General features: G+C 40.9%; 7 protein-coding genes across 7 annotated transcripts; 4 read left to right on the top strand and 3 right to left on the bottom strand.

Moving 5' to 3' along the window:
* Positions 1–399: 399 nt before the first annotated feature.
* On the top strand, positions 400–1603 carry CSUI_007487 (protein c9orf32). Its single transcript, XM_068067632.1, has 2 exons — positions 400–583; positions 1315–1603. Exons 1-2 carry the CDS (start codon positions 418–420, stop codon positions 1551–1553), a joined length of 405 nt encoding a protein of 134 aa, XP_067920398.1. The 5' UTR covers positions 400–417; the 3' UTR covers positions 1554–1603.
* A 154-nt stretch (positions 1604–1757) lies between these two features.
* On the top strand, positions 1758–2181 carry CSUI_007486 (uncharacterized protein; the record flags this gene model as incomplete). The annotated part of the gene is made up of 1 exon (XM_068067631.1): positions 1758–2181. A coding segment is annotated over exon 1 (159 nt), but the record flags the coding sequence as incomplete, so codon positions are not given.
* An 81-nt stretch (positions 2182–2262) lies between these two features.
* Positions 2263–3489, top strand: CSUI_007485 (uncharacterized protein). Its single transcript, XM_068067630.1, has one exon. The coding sequence runs from the start codon at positions 2406–2408 to the stop codon at positions 2565–2567; it is 162 nt and encodes a 53-aa protein (XP_067920396.1). The 5' UTR covers positions 2263–2405; the 3' UTR covers positions 2568–3489.
* Positions 3490–3847: 358 nt separating this feature from the next.
* On the bottom strand, positions 3848–7389 carry CSUI_007484 (uncharacterized protein). Its single transcript, XM_068067629.1, has one exon. It carries the CDS (start codon positions 6551–6553, stop codon positions 4508–4510), a length of 2046 nt encoding a protein of 681 aa, XP_067920395.1. The 5' UTR covers positions 6554–7389; the 3' UTR covers positions 3848–4507.
* Positions 7390–8908: 1519 nt separating this feature from the next.
* Positions 8909–9459, top strand: CSUI_007483 (uncharacterized protein). Its single transcript, XM_068067628.1, has one exon. The coding sequence runs from the start codon at positions 9243–9245 to the stop codon at positions 9450–9452; it is 210 nt and encodes a 69-aa protein (XP_067920394.1). The 5' UTR covers positions 8909–9242; the 3' UTR covers positions 9453–9459.
* CSUI_007482 (tctex-1 family protein) lies at positions 9440–11389 on the bottom strand (the record flags this gene model as incomplete). Its single annotated transcript, XM_068067627.1, has 2 exons — positions 9440–10064; positions 11322–11389. 2 exons carry the CDS (start codon positions 11387–11389, stop codon positions 9440–9442), a joined length of 693 nt encoding a protein of 230 aa, XP_067920393.1.
* Positions 11390–14126: 2737 nt separating this feature from the next.
* On the bottom strand, positions 14127–17952 carry CSUI_007481 (uncharacterized protein). Its single transcript, XM_068067626.1, has 3 exons — positions 17717–17952; positions 16837–16961; positions 14127–16212 (listed from the first exon to the last, which is right to left on the bottom strand). The coding sequence occupies exons 1-3, from the start codon at positions 17839–17841 to the stop codon at positions 15869–15871; spliced, it is 594 nt and encodes a 197-aa protein (XP_067920392.1). The 5' UTR covers positions 17842–17952; the 3' UTR covers positions 14127–15868.
* Positions 17953–18358: the final 406 nt, after the last annotated feature.

Genomic DNA, 18358 nt, shown 5'->3' with positions numbered 1-18358 from the left:
CTTCTTCGTTTCTTTTCTTTTCCTTTTTGAGACGAGGCCTGGGATCTCTCGGGTCTTTCTTTCTTTCGGAATGGAATAAAGGCTCTTCTTCTTCTTCTTTTAGGGTTGTCTGGATTTGATCTATTTTGCTTTTTTTCTTCTCCTCTGCATGCCACTCGTTTTTCATGTCTTTCTCATCTTTCTTCCTCCTCTCTTGCATCTCCAGTCTTCTTTCTTTCTTTTCTTCTTTTCTTCCTTGATTCGTTCACATTCAGTCTTCTATCTCTCTTTCTGTCTCTCTTTATCCTCTTATCTCTCTTTCTCATTCTTATCTCTTTCTTTCTTTTTCGCATCGCCTTTCTTCCTTCTCTTCTTTCTTATCTTTCTTTTATCTCCCTCTTTCTTTCTTTCTTTTCTTAGGTGGACTTAGTCGAGCCAATGGAGAAGTTTCTATCAGAAGCAAGAAATTACGTCAAGTCGGAGAGATTGAAAGATCTTTATCAGACGCCTCTGCAGAACTTCACTCCCGAGAAGACGTACGATTGCTTTTGGCTGCAGTGGTCTATCCTGTACCTCACAGATGCCGATCTCGTCGATCTACTAAGTAAGACGTTCAGGAAAGACAGACAGAGATAAGACAGACAGAGATAAGACAGACAGAGATAAGAGAGAAAGAGATAAGAGATAAGAAAGAAAGAGTGAGAAAGAAAGAGTGAGAAAGAAAGAAGAGGGAAAGGGAAGTCAAGTGGTTTATGCGTTTTTTTCATTGCATGTGTTTCAGGTGTATATACAGCTCAGGAACCACTATGTAGTAACCTCGTCCTTCTTCTTTATGTAGGGTTCATTTTGGAATGCTGAATGAAACCCTTTCCTTTTCTCCATCTTTGCTTTTTCTCCTTTTTTTCTCTTCTCCTCCATTTTCTTCTTCTTTTGTCTCTGTCTCTCCCTCGTAAGGCAGATCAACAGATACTTCACGCCACCCCCTTCTTTGCGTCTACATGGATACACACCTGTAGATGTATCTCCCTGAAGACCTCTATCTCTATAGAGAGAAAACAGATTCCTTTCTATCTCTTCGTCTATAAGCCGAGATATATGTTTATCTGCTTGATAGAAAGATTGAGAATGCTTGTATCTGCCCTGTTTCATTGCATCGAAACGCCGTCAAGCTAGCTAGTGGATACTTCAAGATTTCCATCGTCTCTTCTTTGTCTCTTTCTTTCTCCTCTTCTTTCGAACCACGCCTCCTCCTTCTTCTTCTTCTCTTCTTTCATCTGTGCTTCTCTTTCTTTTTCTTTCTTTTCTTCTTTTATCTTTTCTTGTATGTTGTCTCAGAGCGTTGTTCCGCCTGTTTGAATCCATCTGGAGTGATATGTGTGAAGGAGAATGTGTCGGGGGAAGGCAGCGGCTTTATGATTGATAAGACAGACAATTCTATCATGCGGACCGATCAACAGTATCGAGATCTCTTCAAGAAAGCAAATTTAAGACTTCTCTTCGATATGAAGCAACCCAACTTCCCTAAATCTCTCTATCCTGTATACATGTATTGTCTACGCCCTCTTGCCAAGTAAACACATGCATACATAGATATACACATATATACATATCGAAATAGAGATGAAGCAGTCAATACACACATCTATGGATGTATATGTTTAATCACCTAGTGACTAAGACAAAAGTATACATATATAGATATAGAGAGAGAGATTTATATATATATATATATATGCGTAGTCCTTCTGTGGGAGAGTGTACGTATGTATGTATGGATGGATGTATAGAGACGATTTTGATTGAATAATGAAGAAGATGGGAGAGGGCTATGAAGCAGACAGGTAGAGAGAAGAAGAAGACGTTGCTAAAGAAAAAGAAAAAGGAAGGTGGAAGTGAGAGAAGGAGAACAAAGAAGAAGAAGGAGAGAGCTGGAGGAATGAATTTTGTCTTCTTCCCTTTCTTTCTTTCTTAGTCTTTCTTTCTTCCTTAAGCTTTTTTCTTCTTTCATTTTTCGTCACTCGGTCAGAGAGAGTTTCATCTGCATGTTGACAAGCCATGAGAAGAAGAAGGATTCTCTTCATCTTCTTCTTTTCTTTTTTCCCTTTTTCGTTGTCTTAAAGAAGAAGATGAAAGGACGGAAAATGTCTAAAGCCTTTAAGTCTTCCAGCACTGCCTGTATGTCTAGATACATAGAAATATACCTATACAGATATATCTATATAAAAATATATGCATATGCATATAAATAGACCTTATATATATATATATATATGCATACATGTATAGGTATTTCTTTCCTGAATCTTCCTGTACGTCAGTCATCCGTTTCTTCTTCTTTCTTTCTTTCTTTCTTTTTCTTTTTGTTTGTCTCTTCCTTCGCTTTCTTTTTCATCATGCGATCTTATGACGGATTTCTTGACTGATTGATGTATTGCTTGGTTTATTCTACATTTTCTTCTTCTTTCGGTCCTTTCTGTCGTTTTTGGTCTTCAATGTGTGTTACGGTGTGGATGGAGATAAAGATGATCTCTTTCGCCTTATATTCGGAAAAGAGAGAGAGAGAAATGCTCTCTTCTATAGAGGAGTAGAATAAGAGAGAGGTCTTTAGGTTTTTGAGAGACTTCTGTTTTGCGTGGAATTCTTCTTCTATTAAAGAAAGGAATCTTACTTTTCTTAATCTTTCTTCTTCTCTCGCTTTCCCCGTGTTTCTATCATTTGTCTATGTCTTTCTTTCTCTTTTTGACCTTAGAAAAGAAGGAGTGGATGTGAACAAAGAGGGAGAAAGAGATATATACATATCTCTGTCTTCAGGATAGCTAATTTCAATCGTTATCTCTATCCACTTCTCTACCTTGAATGTGTGTTTATAGTAGCTTTTCATGGAAAGAAAGAGGGAGAGAGGGAATAAGCACTCCATGCGTAGATAGATAGATAGATTAACGATAGATAGATAGATTAAAGATAGATTAAAGATAGATAGATAGATTGTACAGGAGCATGTGGCTAGATAGATCTACATGTGTATGAGAGAGAAAGGGCGAGGAGATAATTTTCCATAATTGTGAGGTCCCTAGACTGATAAAGTGTCCTAAACAATTCTGACGCGTTTCTCTTTCTTTCTTTCCTTCTTTCTTTCTTCTTCTGTTCATGATCTAAGATGTTTTCTTCCACACTTCAAGAAGAAGAAAGGGAGTCTTTCCAAAAGGACAATCTGTCTCTTCTCTCATCTTCTTTTCTCTCCTTCCCTTTCTCTCTCTTGACGGTGCGCCGGTACTGAGAAAGTAGGAGTAGTCTTGTCCTTGGCACTGATCTGGATAGCTAGATAGATTAAAGGTAGGTAGAGAGGTAGAGAGACTGGTAGAAGAGAAGCTAGCTTAGCTAATAGAGCCTATTCTCCTACTTATCAAGACAAAAACACTTGAAAGCCAACGCACTCAATATGATTCACCTACCTAACTAGCTTCTTTATCTTTAACCTATCTTTAATCTATCTATCTATCTATCTTCAACTATCTATCTATCTATCTTTAATCTATCTATGTACCTAGCCGTGTCTGATCTGTCTATCTGTCTACCGATATTTAACTATATGTGTATACATCTATCTATCTATACCTCTCTATGTATACCTATCTATCCGTCCCTGAAGTGTGTATCTATCTATATCTACCTACAGGTATGAGCTGAATCTATACGTCCAATCTATCTATCTATCTCTTGTTGAAATAAACTTATGCGCCGAATGGACAGGAAATACCTGCAGCACCCCTTCTTTCTTCCCTTTTGAAGAAAAATGTCGGTAAAGAAAGCGACCGAAAACTTCACTACTTCCCTACGCCCAGATCTCCCTTGCGATGACGAGATATGAAGGAAGAAGACACGGGAGAGAAAGAAGAAAAGCATTTGAAAGAAAACCGATCCTTTTCTTGCTACTTTGAAAAGAGAAGGAGACTTTTGATTGAAAGAAGAAAAACGCCTTCTTCGGATATACAAGGAAATCGAAGAAAAGTGGAGACAATCGATCTACAAGAACAACAAGTGTGTGACACATCATCTATTCTAAAAGTACATGGTGTACATACACCCGAAGTTCAGGTGTATGTACACCTCCCTCAGGTGCGCATCCATCATCAGCAAGGCCTTCCAGTCAAACAAAAGGAAATAAGAAATCCTCACACGCACATCCAGTCTCGTCTCCTGTTTTCTCATCGAAGAAGAAAGAGAGAGAAAGTGCAAAGAAAACAAGAGCCTTCTTCTCCACTCTCAAATATACAGAAAGATTCGATCTCTTTCTAAAATACACATTAGAGAGAAGACGTCGTCCTGACGTTCTTTCCTGTCCATTCTTTTTTCTTCTCTTTCACTCTTATCTCCTTGTCTCTCTCTTACTCTTTTTTCTCTCTCTCTTTCTCGTTTTCTCTTCTTTTCTTTCCCTTTTTCCCCGCTACTTCTTCTCTTTTTCTTTCTCTTCTTTCTCATCTTCCTTCTTTCTTCCCCTTGTATCATCTTTTCTTTCTTGTGGAAAGCTTTAGATCCAGAAGTAGCGATAAGATTGTTTGCTTTTCCTGAAAATTTCTCGAGTGACGAATATGACCTCGTAGGTCTTAACAGGAAGATGGAGAAACATTTCTTCGAAAGAAATTTTGCCTCTCTTACCCTTATCACACAGAGAGAAGAGATTCTCCGCTGCGTACACCTGACTGTAATCTTTCTCATTTGAACAAAAGAGATGAGTAAACTTCTCGAGAGACATCAGACACCCCTCGTCTTCTTCTTCTTCTTTCTCAAAGTCTCTTTTTCTCCTCCTGTCGTTAGGGTTTCTTTGTAATCCTGCACGGGTCCAGACGTTCTCAGCTAACTCTTCGAGAACCCTCAACCGATCTTGCAGGCTTTTCTTTTCCTTCTCTAAGATCGAAATTTCTGCTGAAAGAGCTACTAAACGATGGAAAGAAAAGCTGGGCAAGGTCTTCGTCTTCTTTCCAGATCTCTTCTCGATGCTCGATGGAGTAGACAATCGATTCTCATACGAGACAGAATCATCTCGATTCTCAGCATGGCTATCTGGAAGACATGAAGAAGAGGAAATGACAGATGAAAGATTTCCCTCTTTCTTTTCGCCAGAAGACGACGAAGAAGAAGAGGAGGAGGAAGATGAACAAGAGGGAGAAGAGGAAGAGAGATCTTTTGATGTATGTGAACAGAGAGAAGACTGTCCTTCTCCTTCTTCCTTTTCATCTTCTTTTTGATTCGCCAGAGAGTTGTTCTTCTTTCCAAACTTTTTATTCTTCGTTTTAGATGAGGAAGGGTCATTTGTCTGGAAGGAGGTACGATTGATCGAGAAGGAAGACGTTTCTTTCTTTAACTTGTGTAGAGAAGAATAGAGAGGTACGAGCTCTTGATCGATTTCTCTACATCGAGATTGAAGAGACTGCACTTGATGCTTCGAATCCCGTCGATAGCTAGCTAAGAGCTCAGAGAGACTAGGGCGTATGTACACTCCAAGATCTAGGCGAGAAAGACTTTCAAGGGAGACGATCCCATTGAAAATATCTCCCTTATCGTTGTCTTTATCTTCCTCTTCTTCTCCTCGATTCTTCTTCTTCTTTTCTTCTTCTTGTTCTTCTCCCCCAGTCGGCGAAACTTCTCCCTTCTTTAGATCCACGTTGGGATCTTGCGAAAAAGAAGAAGAAGTAGAATTCTCAGAGCTAGATGTATCAAAGAAAGATGAGATAAGATGAAGAAAAGAGGAAGAAGAAGAAGAAGCATTCGAGTTCCTGACGCAAAAAGAAGAGAGAAGATCTTCTTCTTTCGTCTTGCGAGTTTGCTGTGGAGAGAGAAAGGCCGACTGCTGGACATCTGGCGCAGTTGTCTTTAAGACATCTTGCTTTTCTCCCCCTCTTCTTCTTCTTCTTTCTACTGTCGCTCGACTCTTTTCTTCTTCTTTTCGGGCGGCAGCCTTCTTCAATCTTTCATTCAGTTGAGAACATGCAACAGACGGAGAAGATAGAAGAGAGATACCTGGTCGATCCTTGAGATTCTCCTCCTCTTTTTCTATTTGCTCATTTGGAGAAGAAGAGAAGAAGAAAGACGTGGCTAGTTGATGTACCCCCGCTTTAAGGAACCCACTAAGCGACATATAGCGCATGGCCTTACGATCGAGTGTGTAGGTCTCATCGGTGGGAAAACAAGAAGGAGAAGGAGAGACACATGAGTCTTCTCTTTCTCTTTCTTCTTCTTCTTCATTTCTTTCTTCTGCTTCTCTTTGATCTTCATGTGGATGTGGTGTGCGTGTAGAAGAGGAAGAAGAAGAAGAGAGACATGTTGAAAGAGTGGAAGAAGAAGAAGAAGGGACAGAATGTGAAGAGCCACCTTGGCTTGAGAGAGGAGGAGAAGAAGAGGAAGAGACAGAGTGTGCTTCTTTCTGCCTCCTGTCTTTGTGTTCCTCTTTTAACTCATCGATTCTCTTCCCAGTCTCGACAAGGATGTCTCTCTTCCTCTTCTCTTCTTCTTCTTCATCTTCTTTCTCTTCTTGAGAAGCAGGCTCACTGGCAAGAAGTGGACTCGAACCCGCCATTCTCTCTTCAATGAAGAAGACAGAAGAGACAAAAAGAAAGAGTTAAAAACGAAAGGAAAGAGTGAGAAAGAAGGAAAGAAGGGAAAGAAGAAAGAAAAGAAGAAAGATAGAGAGAAGGCGATGTTTGTCTCTCTTTCTCTTCTTTCTTGTTCTACTTCTTCGATGTCTATACCACTGAACGGACTCTTTCTCTCTCTCCTTCCTAGATCAACAGATTCAAGATCCACACATACATATAGAGGGATATACCGAAAGACATTTAATTACATAGATATACAGATACACTCAAAGAAGGGAGGTCGTAGATTGACGATAGTTAGGGTGTCTCTACAGGCACAGAGATACAACTAGCTATCTATCCACCTGTCCGAAGCGCCTTCATGCTAGAGAAGCTCGTCATTTTGTCTTTTTCTTCTTCCCCGACTTCATCTATATCACACGCAGAGGAAATCTTTCTCGAAAGAGAGATGAGATCTATTCATACACAAGTAAAGAAGAGAGACATGCAACGAGTAGTAAGCAGCGAAGAGAGAGAAGTTAGGTGGAGATAATAGCTATGACATCGACGACAGTCTCTCCGATGCGAATCGAAATACACCTCCGATAAAGAGCAGAAGAAAAAGTTCGAAAGAGAGAAGAAGTTAGATGAGACAGTGAGGGTGAGGGCTGTGGCCGTACAGACAAACGACATCGAGAGCATTCCATTCACTCGAGGAGAGAAGGAAAGAAAAAAGAAAGACTGGAGTAAGGCTGGAGAGTTCTTTATCCTTCTCGCTCCAATGTAAAAGAGAGAAAGAAAAGAGGAAGAACGAACGAGAATGAGAGAAACGTTGTAGTGTTGATGGGAGAAGTAGAAAAGATGAGAAAGAAGGTCGAATGGCCGGGGGCTAGCTGGCCAACACAATGGGAGAATCGATGGCTGTAGAAGAGAATCGAAACACCATGCATGCAGGAACATCGAGAGATTCATCCATCCATCCATCCATGGAATCTTTTCTTTCAAAGAAATCTCCTGAGAAACACACAAAGGTGTACAAGGCAATAAGATAAAGATAAGCAAGAAAGAGATGGAGAGATAAAAAGAGGAGATTTCAGGAAAAGAGAGAGAGATAAAGAAAGGAAAGCGAGAATATGCCATGCTTGTTTTATCTTGCGTACTGACTGAGTGTATTTATTTCTTTGCATGCAGTTCATTTCTCCCAGCTAGCCATCGATGGATCAGTTCCCCCCAAAGGAGGTCAACCTCCAGAGCTCTTCTCTCCAAGAAAAGCACAATTGAGAAAGAAAGAGCTTCGGTCCCCTTTCTAAGAGAGAGAGAGCTGAAACAGGTCAGCTGGTCCACGCCGATACAGAGGCTTAAAGACGGATGGATGAAGAGAAAGCAAGGAAAGACAGAGAGAGAGACAGATTGACAGAGAGAAAAGAAGAAGAAGGTGAGAGACGTTTTCATCGCTTTTCAGGGTTGAAGATATTTTTTCCTAGGGTGTTGTGGTGTATACGCAGTTTCTCCTTTCTCTTCTCGATTTGCAAAAGGGGGGGGAGAATCGATTTACTGACGTGCATGCCCCTAGAGACATTTGAAGAGATGAAGGGGCGAGACAAATGGGAGAGAACGAAAGAAAGAAAAAAGTCATCGTTGCTGTCGACCTAGCTACGTAGACATAATTTCCTGTAGATAAGGATGTGGAATATATGTGCAAGTCTCGTGACGAGCAACGCCTTGATCTTTCTATCTTTTCGTACTTCTCTCTTTCTCTCTCTGTTAAGAAGTCTATTTTCTCCATCTACATGGGTTGGATCTATACAAGGTTGACTAGAGAGTCTTACGCCTGTCAGCGGCGCACCTATCTTTCTCTCTCTCTCTTCCCATATCGATGCATGCGTGCATGCAGTACGCGCCACACATCAACACAGACATCTCGACGTATGTATGAATATGTATGTATGTATGTCTACCTATGTATGTACATATCTCTATGTCTGTATGCATGTATGACCATATATGTATGAATATGTATGAATGTGTAGGTATAGATAGATAGCTAGAGGTCTATATAGCATTTATGAAGTTCTTCTGCGAGATAGATGATGGATGTATCAATCTGTCCTTTCTTTCTCCTACTCTTTTCGAGTATCGTTTCTCAGACAAAGAGAGTGAAGAAAGAGATTGAGAGAAGCTCCCTCACTTCTGCGTAGTCTCAGCTCGAGGTCTCATTTGTATGAAAGAGGGATGTATACAAAGTCAAAAGGAAAGAAAAAGACTTCCATTCAGATGTCTTAAATAAGAAAGACGACGACGAAGAAAAGAAAAACGGCAGGGAAATTCACAGGGAGATACATATACACACATTCACAAAGAGATCGAGATAAAGAGAGAGAAAGATAGAGAGGTTTCTCTCGCCTTGTTCTTTTTCACGCAATTCAACCGTCTCTTCATTCTCTTGCTCGTCGTTCATCTGTCGAGCTAGCTTGTCCTTTCTTTCTTTCTCTCTTGTTGACACGAGAGAAGAAACGAAAGCAAAAGATCGCTATTTCTCTCTCTCCATTTAAGAAGAAAAGAAGCGGAAGAGAGAAAGACAGGCCGGAGAAAGAACAGTTCAAAGAAGAGAAAGACACAAAGGAGAGACGGATGAATGAAAGAAAGAGAGAAAAGAATTGACAAGATGGACGAGAGACACATTCTCACAAAATGAACTCTCCCTTTCTCCCACTCTATTCAACCTTTCTATTTCATCTACTTCTATCCCTCCTTCTCTTTGTCGGTCTTTCTTTCTTTCTTTTTCTTTCTTTCTCTCTCACTTGTCTCTTTCTCGTTGTGTCGGTGCACTCCTTTTCTCAATTCTCTATCTGCCTTTCTTTCTTTTGTACTTTCTTTGTGGTGTGTCTTTATTCTCTATAGCACCCGAAGACCATAGCAATAGCATACATATCCGCTTGTACGTGTGTATAGCTCGCCCAGTTGTCGAGGTTTACGTCCCATAGGCTTTTGCTTGAGACACGTATCCCCTGGCCGGAATTCTCGACTATAACGACTTGCACGACAATCTTAAAGCGAGGCATCTGCTGTCTATGCAGTTGGAGATCTCGCATCTCCTCCATGATGCGAGCGCTTGCCTCTTGCGCCCATACAGGGCCTTGTTCGGCATTGAAGCTCTTATCTCGAAAGTACTCCGTCATGACTCTCTCAAGAAGATTCTCTATGCGTGAAGGGAAGAACTTCTCTTCCTCTGCGGGGCCTAGGCGATAGGTATTCTCATAAACCGTCAAAGTCCCTCCCGCGGAAGCAGAAGAAGAGGAGCACATCGCACCTCCTGGGACGCTGGCCATGGTGGAGAGGAGGGAGAAGGGAGAGAAAGAAGAAAGGAAAAAACAAGGAGAGACAGGAAGCAAGACAGGGGAAGAGAGATGAAGCGAGAGGAAAGTATGAAGAGGAGGAGAAAGAAGGGTGTGAGAAAGGGGAAGAGGGGATGAGAGGAGAGATTGAGAGATAGACAGAGAGGAGAAGAGAGATCTGGAGAAAGGATGAGAGAGAGAGAAAGATGAAGAGGAGGAGGAGAAGAAGAAATGAAAGGATAGAATGACGGAGAAGAGAGAGAGAAGGTTATGATCAGAAGAATGAATGAAGAGAGAGAGGGAGATGTCTTGTTTCTTGGAGGGACGATAGATATAAGAAAGAGTGAGAGAGAGTTATCGTCTATAATGAAGAGGTAAAAAGTCGGGGTTGAGAAGATCAAGAGAGAATGTGCTGACTCGCCTTTCCTTGATAGATGGGAAGAGAGAGAAAGGTATGTTTATCGAGAAAGATCTTCTTATTCGAAATAGAAAAGGTTGTTTGGGTAATTACGGATTGAGAGAGATAGGAGAAGAGAAAGAGAGACTTGCTTGGATTTCTGCTTTCTGCGATAGACAAGGAGAGAAAGAAAGTCAAGACCTTTCGGAATCTTCTCCAAACTTCTTTTCTTCTCTTCAGCCGAGAGGTTGCTTCATCTCTTTCTCGATGTCATGAACAGAAGAAAAGAAGAGAGAAAGAAAGTGACGTCCGCAGAATCTGTCAAGAAAAGAGAACCATGTACGTCTTCTTATACTCCGTTACAAGATGACCCTTGTTGTTGCAGTGTACGTACACCCTAGAAAGAGAGGAGAGAGAGAGGAGGGAAGGCTCATGTCCTACATATGTAGAGACAGAGAGCTATCTTTCCACAGAAAAGAAGTCTATTTAGTCAGTTCTTCCTTCTCTTTCTTTCCAACTTGTCCTTTCGAAGAAGGTCATCGATGCTCGTGCTTCTGAAGAATAGAAAGTCTACAGACGGTTCATCTCTTTTCTTTTCGCTTGAAGAGTGGCAAGATCAACTTTTCACAAAGAGAATGGGAGATATAGATAAAGACCGGTCAAGTTGAAAGGCGGGGGGTTGGCTGGCTGTCAATAGGTTAGCTTTTCTTATGTGTAGAGATTCTTCATCTGTTCCGTCTTTCTTTGAAGAAGACCTTTTATTTCTCAGTAAATCAACTCTTCTTCAACTAGGGGGGGATCTCCTATGTTTCTCTCTCCATCTTCCTCGGCTTTCTTTCTTTCATTCTTTTATTCTTAACTGATCTCTCTCCGGGTAACGGGCAGATCAATCTGTGCTCGCTGGGACACCCCTTTCTTTCTTTCTTTCTTTCTTTCTTTCTTCAGTGATTCCTAGGGACAGAAAGATTCTTTCCAGGGAAAGGGTGTTGATGGGTGACTGAGCTAACTAAGTGCGGAAAGATAGAGAGATTGACTGACTGAGAGATAGATGGATAGGTCATCTCTGTCTGTGGATCCAGTCCCTTCAAGTAAAAAAGTGGAGACATGAAGAGATTTCAACCGAGAGAAAGAAAGAAAGATATTTACATTGATGCTCCTATCTCATTCTCTCTCTGTGTGTAAACCTCGAGAGAGAGATAGAGAGAAGGAAGGCTTTCTTGGGGGAAGCGTAGTGTCCTTCCTTTCTCTTCCTTGCTGAAAAAGAGGGCTGGGAAGAGAGGTCGATACTATATCTCATTCACTACGAGGTCAAAAAGAGAAGATTCGAACAGAGAAGTTCATTTACTTCACTTCTTGCCATTCGAAAAGTCATCTTTCTCTTCATTTCTTTTGATCGTTGCAGAAATTCTAACGGAGAGATGAATGAATGAGAGAAAGAGATGTGTGTTTTCCTTACATTTGCTGTCTGTCAGTGACTTTTAATGAGTGGAGGAACACAACAGATGCGAAGGAGACGAGAAAGAAAAGAAGAAGGAAAGACGAGGGAATTTCCTATTCATAGACTCCAAGAAGAGAGCCGTCCTTTCTTTCTGTCAATCCTGTAGGAGTCCGCAGATTTAAGAAGAAGAGAGACCATCTTGTCTCCGAAAAAGAAAAGGAAGAAGAAGAAGGGAGTCGTAGTGGTAGTATCTTATAAACTGGAGTCGCAGACATAGGAGGCGACGGACATTCGTCGCACTTCACCCACACAAAGGCCCGAGCGAAGCCATGCGTTTCTATCTTCTTTTTCTTCTACTGAGCTACAATGGTACCTATCTACCTCTCTCTTTCTTCATCTCTCTCTCACTCTTGTCTTTCTTTTTTTTCTTTAGATCTTATCTCCTGTCTTCTTTTCTCTTCTTTTAGAGATCAAGAGGGTGTTCTGTTTCGGTGCGTCTTTTCTTTTCGAATCTTTTCGCAAGACACCTTTCCTCTCTCTTACTGGTCCATAGACCGAACGAAGGAACGAATGAAGGGAAGAGTCCTTTCTTTGACCTCTTTTTCGATTTTAGTTATCTTGTCTATCTCCTATCAATCTGTCGGGGAGAAAAGTGGGTTTTTCCTTTCCACGGCCGTTCTTTTAGCAACAAGCGGACACGAAAGAAAAGTAACTTCAACAGGGGAGAAGAAAGAAGAAAGAACGTGGTTGATGAGTAACGTCTTGTCTTCTCTTCTTCTATGGATTCTTTTGCATGCAAAACACCGTAAGGGAAACCATTCAAACGAAGAGAGAGAAAGGAGAAGAAGAATGAGAAGAGAAAAGAACATCTTGATTCCATATAGATAGATAGATCGACAGACACACTAGAGGTAGATAGATGATAGAGGTGTATATTCTTTCAGATTATGTTCGCTGAAGTCTACTAGACTGTAGCACATACTGATAGACAACAACGTGTCTCAACAGAAGCACCCTCCTATCCACCACGAGGCTCAGCGAGCGAGAGACAAAGACAGGAGAAGATGCTCTTCTTTTCTTCTTTTTTCTCCGACAGGGAGAGAGAGAGATATTCAGTTACATTTTGTTTCTCGGATGGTGAGAATGAGATAAAGAGCAAACGAAGAGAAGAAAAGCCTCGCTTCTCCTTTGAAGAGAAAGAAGAGAAGAAAATCTTCTCTTCTTTGCCTCTTCCTCGTATATTCTCTCCATAAGACAAGCAGCCTGTAGCTCTATCATAGACACGCATCGAGATAGATAGCTCATCCGAGAAGAACTGCATAGAATTATTCACAGAAACAGGAGGCCTATGCAGGGCATTTGCAAAGTGTAGCCGACTCTCTCCGGCTCTTGAGAAGAAAGAATGCGGAGCACTCGACATAGAGGTGTAGAGATGTGTATATCAAGTATCTATTGAAGTAGTCAGAATCGATCACATACACAGTGCATCGTTACAGATAGACGTAGATAGATAGAGATACACTGATGGACCTGCCTTCTATATATCCATCTATCTATTTTCACGTGTACATTGAAACGACTTATGTAGAGAAGTGAGAGAGAGAGACAGGTTCGGGAGTGCATGAGGGAGGCAGCATTCATTCCAGTGGAAAAGATTGGAGAAGATCATGATAAGAGAACGAAGAAGTTCCATAAACGTTTCCCGTATAAGAAGAAAGAAACACGTCAAATGTTGGTAGAGGTATTGAGGATAAGAGCGTGAAGGGTAGACACACCACTACTAAGGCAGGAGACAGAAAATTGCTCTTGCTGCCTTTCTTCTCTCTTTCTTTCTTTATGATTCGGCAAGAGAGGGGATAGATCAACACCCTCTTCTCCTATCTTTTCTTTACAGAAATGGAGCTAAGTCGTACACATCTGTTGATAGACATCCTTTTCTCCCTCACTTTATGAGAAGAAAGAAGCAACTAACTAGTGACAAGACAGCGAGAGAGAAATTAGTAAGGAAAGAAAGAAAGAGTGAGAAGGAAGAAAGAAGAGATTTTCTTTTTTGTCTTTTTCTTCTTTCGGTTCACATGAGAAATTATTGTCTTCTCCACCACCCCGATCAATCAATTAGTCGATTGCCCTTCTCTCTCTTTCTTTCTTTCTCTCCTCTTCTTTGGTCTCTCTTTAGATAATAGATGAATGCTGTGGATTGACAGCTAGCTACTAGAGTAAGAAGAGAAAAAAGAAGACAAAGAAGAACATTAAACTTTCATTCGTCACGACTCCTTGCTTAATCACGTTGTTCGCGTCTAGAAGAGAAGAGAAAAAACCCGCAAGTCTTAGGGGAGATGCTTCACACGAAAGAATAGATGACACATAGATATCTAAAAGAAATCGATAGATAAAGAGAGAGATTGAAGGGAGATAAATCTTTTCGCTTGCCTTCTTACTTTTACCGAATCCTTTTAACTGATACGGATTCATCCATGGGACATAACAAGTTCTCCTTCTTCTTACAGGCAAAGAGGAAGGAGAAGAAGACAAAGAATAGATAAAGAAAAGAATAGTAATGATGCATGTATCTTTCTTATCCGCTTCGTGAGTGTCTTCAAGATGTCTCTTCTTCTTCTTAGATTCTTTGTCGCTTCTTTCACCTAACTAAATCACAAGGGCGTCTTTACAAGGAGTTAGATAGATGGATGGATGGATGAAGATATATGGGGAGGGTTTCTGTATATACACCTGATCCAACCTCATACTCTCTCTCTCTTTTACACGTGATCTGACTAGATGACTGTTTCTTCTTCTTTTGCTTGACTAGCTCGAGGGTGATCGAGAGAAGACAAAGAGTGAACAAGTTGTATCTATATCATTTCCCTTCCACAAGGTGTTTAAAAGAATTCAGATGAATGCATAGATTGATACAAGCCCTAGCTCGTCAGGTACATAGCTAGGAGGTTACTTAGTTCAATCGAGAAGACTCATCTCCTCTTAAGAACGGCTGTTCATATCGTAATAGGAAGGTCAGAAAGAAAAGAAAAGAAGAAAGAAGAAAGTTGGAAAGGAAAGAAAAACTTCTTGAAGACTCTTTTCACAAGAAGGGTGGGAGAAAGTCTTTCAGATCAAAAGAGACAAAAGAGCAAAAAAGGAAGAAAGAAAAAGAGAAAGACCTTTCTTTCTTTCTTAGGTTCTCTCCTATACCTAAAGATGACCTTAACCAAGAGAGAATGAAGGAAATACAAGAGAAGTTGAAGAAGATAGAAGAAAAGAAAAAAAGAACGAAAGAACCTCCAGTACGGAGAGAATGTGGAGACCGACAAAAAAGACGCCGAGAAGGAGAGAAAGAAAAAAGGAATGCATGCAAGAGGAGAGGTATAACAAGATAAGATTTATCTCAGGTGTATAGACAACAACGAGAGTTCAAAAGGGCGTCCCTGTCTCTCTCAACTTTGAAAAAGAAATGTCAGAGATAATCCATCACGAGTAGAAGAAGAAGAAATCTCCCTAAATAAAGAATTGTCTATAGCCAAAAGAAAAAGAGAAAGCTTTTCCTTCTCCTATTCCAGAGACGCCAAAATAGGAAAGAAGGAAAGAAAGAGAGGAAGAGAGAAAGAGACGTTTATCTATCTATCTATCTGAAACTTTGCAGTTTATTTCTTTCCCTCCCTCATCCATCAGCTTCATCTTCTCATCCATCTCTCTCTCTTTCAGAGCATATCCAGTATAGCTAGATATGTATCTATCTTTATCTTTCTTTCTGTCCATCGATTTTTTCTCTTGTCAAGCAAATACCTCATGCCTATATATGACTTAGCCCCATCTCTTCCCTCTATCTATCTCTCGATCTATCTTATCCGTGTGTATACACATCCCTCTATCTCTTTCTGCATATCACACAACACCGTCTTCATATGCTTCACGCACCTCCCCTCCCTTCCTTCTGATTCGCTTATATTCGGAGCATTTCCATCCTCTATTAAAATTTCTCGTCGTCTTCCCTTTCCCTGCTATCCTCTCTTTCTTCTTTTCTCCCCAACTACATCTCAATCATATCGTGCACTTCTTCTTCTCTTCTCCCGCCTGCTACTGGTTCTCCACACCCTCCACTCATTCATTCACATAAATGTCGCTAGCTAGCTAGCTGGCTAGCTAGCTACATCTAGCCTTTCTCGGCGAAACGAACATTAGGCGAAGCCGATGGTGCATGCAGTTCACTTCCATAGGGAGAAGGATAAGCATAAGGATGGTGCGGAGGAGAAGAAGAAGCAGAGGGAATTTCTCGAGGAGGTAGATGAGAAGAAGAGGAGGAATTTTCAGAAGAAGAAGGAGGTTGTCTGTCTACGATGTCTTCTGAAGCATAAGGAGACGTGAAGTGTGGCTCTTTTTCTTCTTCTTCACGTGGAAGCATATAGGGAGGAACAGCTTCGTGCGGTGGCCTAGGTTCGATGGATCGGAGATAGTCTTCTTCATGTGTAGGACTCACATGCACAGGCATCGGATGAACTACGGACACCACAAACAAAGAGAAAGAAAGAAAGAAAAAGAAGAAGACGAAGAGAAAGAAGAAAAAGAAAGAAAAAGGGGAAATACACACAAGAAATGAGTGGAGATATGATTTAAGGTATGTACTGAGCCATTTGGATTCTTCATAGACACCCTAGAAATCGAAGTTGCGCATACCGACAAAGAGACAGTTGGAATGTCTCTCTCTACCTTTCTCCATATATATATATATGAATAGATAGATATAGATGGGTACATGGATCGACAGATAGATAGATAGATATAGGTGTATGTATCGAGTATATACGAGAGCTATACATACGGTTCATCCTTGACGTGTATCTATGCAGAAAGACTCCTTAGATCCACATATTATACATCGCTCTGTCTCTCTATATATGTATATACATCTCTCTCCTTCCCCGAGTATCATCGTTATCTTTCTCTATCTATCTAAGATCGCAACTCAAACTGCAGTCCCCTCTTTCTCCTCCTTCTTTCGCAGTAGTCTCACCCCTGGACTTCTGATACTAGAGCGGCATGGGGAAAGTGCATACAAAGATCTTTCACACACTTCTATCTCTCTCTCTCTTGTCTCTTCTTGTTTGCTTCAAAAGAACTTACGATAAAGAAATTCTTCACGTCCACCTCGTACTCTCCGCCCGTTTATCTTTCCACAGACTTCTTCTTCTCTCCCGTAGGGCCACTGACCCGTCTCGATCAAAGCATCTCGCCGTTGCACGGGATTTCTACAAGAGAAACAAGAAGAAAAAGAAGAGATTGACGAAATGCGGAGGTTCATCTACTTTCGTGTCTATGACTGCCTTTCTGTCAAGATTGCTTGCATGAGGTAAAAGAGGTGGATGTGGTGTATGTACAGACACCTCACGGAGAAAGAAAAACAGACAAAAGAAAAAGCAGTTTGGTTCTATGGAGAGATGTGTCTAGACAGTCCGGGGTGTATATACACCGGAAGAATGGGAGAAGTTTTCACGTTCTGTGGGAAGTAGTCGCGATGATGTGTATCTATTCTCATCGAGGGCAGATCATTGAGAGGAAAAAATCCAAATGGATGCATTTTAAGACATGACACGAAAAGATCCATTTCTCATTGCAAGAAGAGTTAGCTGTACATATACAACACACTCCATGATACACATGTGTATAGATATATGCATCTATATACACTCTCTCCTCACACGACTTCTTGTCTACACGTGTATATACACTTGGACGCATCACTTACTACATACATGTAATAATATTACACGTGCTCTTGATAGAACACACTCCATAAACGCACATCCTCCTACCTATGCATGTCTATATCTCCATATACAGCTGAGTACCCCTACTATACACACATACATCTATAGCTATCCTCCCCTATCCCTCCCCCACACCTCACGTATCTCCACCGTAGATCTATCTACCTGTACACATGTATATACACCTATATATATCTATATATATAGAGAGAGAGGGAGGATGAATGGGTAGTCACCTGTATTCGAATCGACTTTCGGTAGTCCATGAGTCTGGCCCGGAATTATCGTGTGCTAGAATGCTCCCGAACTTGGAAGTCTTTGTGGGACGCTTCGACCAGTCTTCGTAGTCATAGCCTTGCATGTAGGTCGTCTCATATTTCGAGCTAAGAGGAACTGAAGGGTATTGCGGATGACAGACACGAGAGCTTGTGAGGTCCTGACAGTGATAGGGGTCGATTCGGTCATTCTGCCTACAAGGAAAGATGACATGAAGAAAGACAGATAAAGGAACGAGGGATGAAAGAAAGAAAGAGATGATGGTAGGAGAACTGTTCATGAAAGAAGAGAAGAGAAAGGAAAGACAGCAAGATCATATCCGTTGAAGAGAGAGAGAGAGGGCGCATATCTAGATATCTATAGAGATGTAAATATGGATGTGATAAGTGTAAATCTGTATAGACATAGGAATGTATCTACCTAGTTGTCGAGGTGATCTACAAGACATTCATATCTACATATATGCCTTTCTATCCTCATGTCTACTACATCGTCCTGTTTTCGGTTGCTATCTATCTGTCTATTTATCTTTGGTCTATTTATGTTTTATCTACCTATCTTCAATCTATCTATCTCTAGACTATCTATGTATCTATCTATCT

The sequence above is a fragment of the Cystoisospora suis genome (genome assembly GCF_002600585.1).
Source record: "Cystoisospora suis strain Wien I chromosome Unknown contig_3953, whole genome shotgun sequence".
NCBI classification, from domain to species: domain Eukaryota; phylum Apicomplexa; class Conoidasida; order Eucoccidiorida; family Sarcocystidae; genus Cystoisospora; species Cystoisospora suis.
This window is presented reverse-complemented; position numbering and strand designations above follow the sequence as displayed.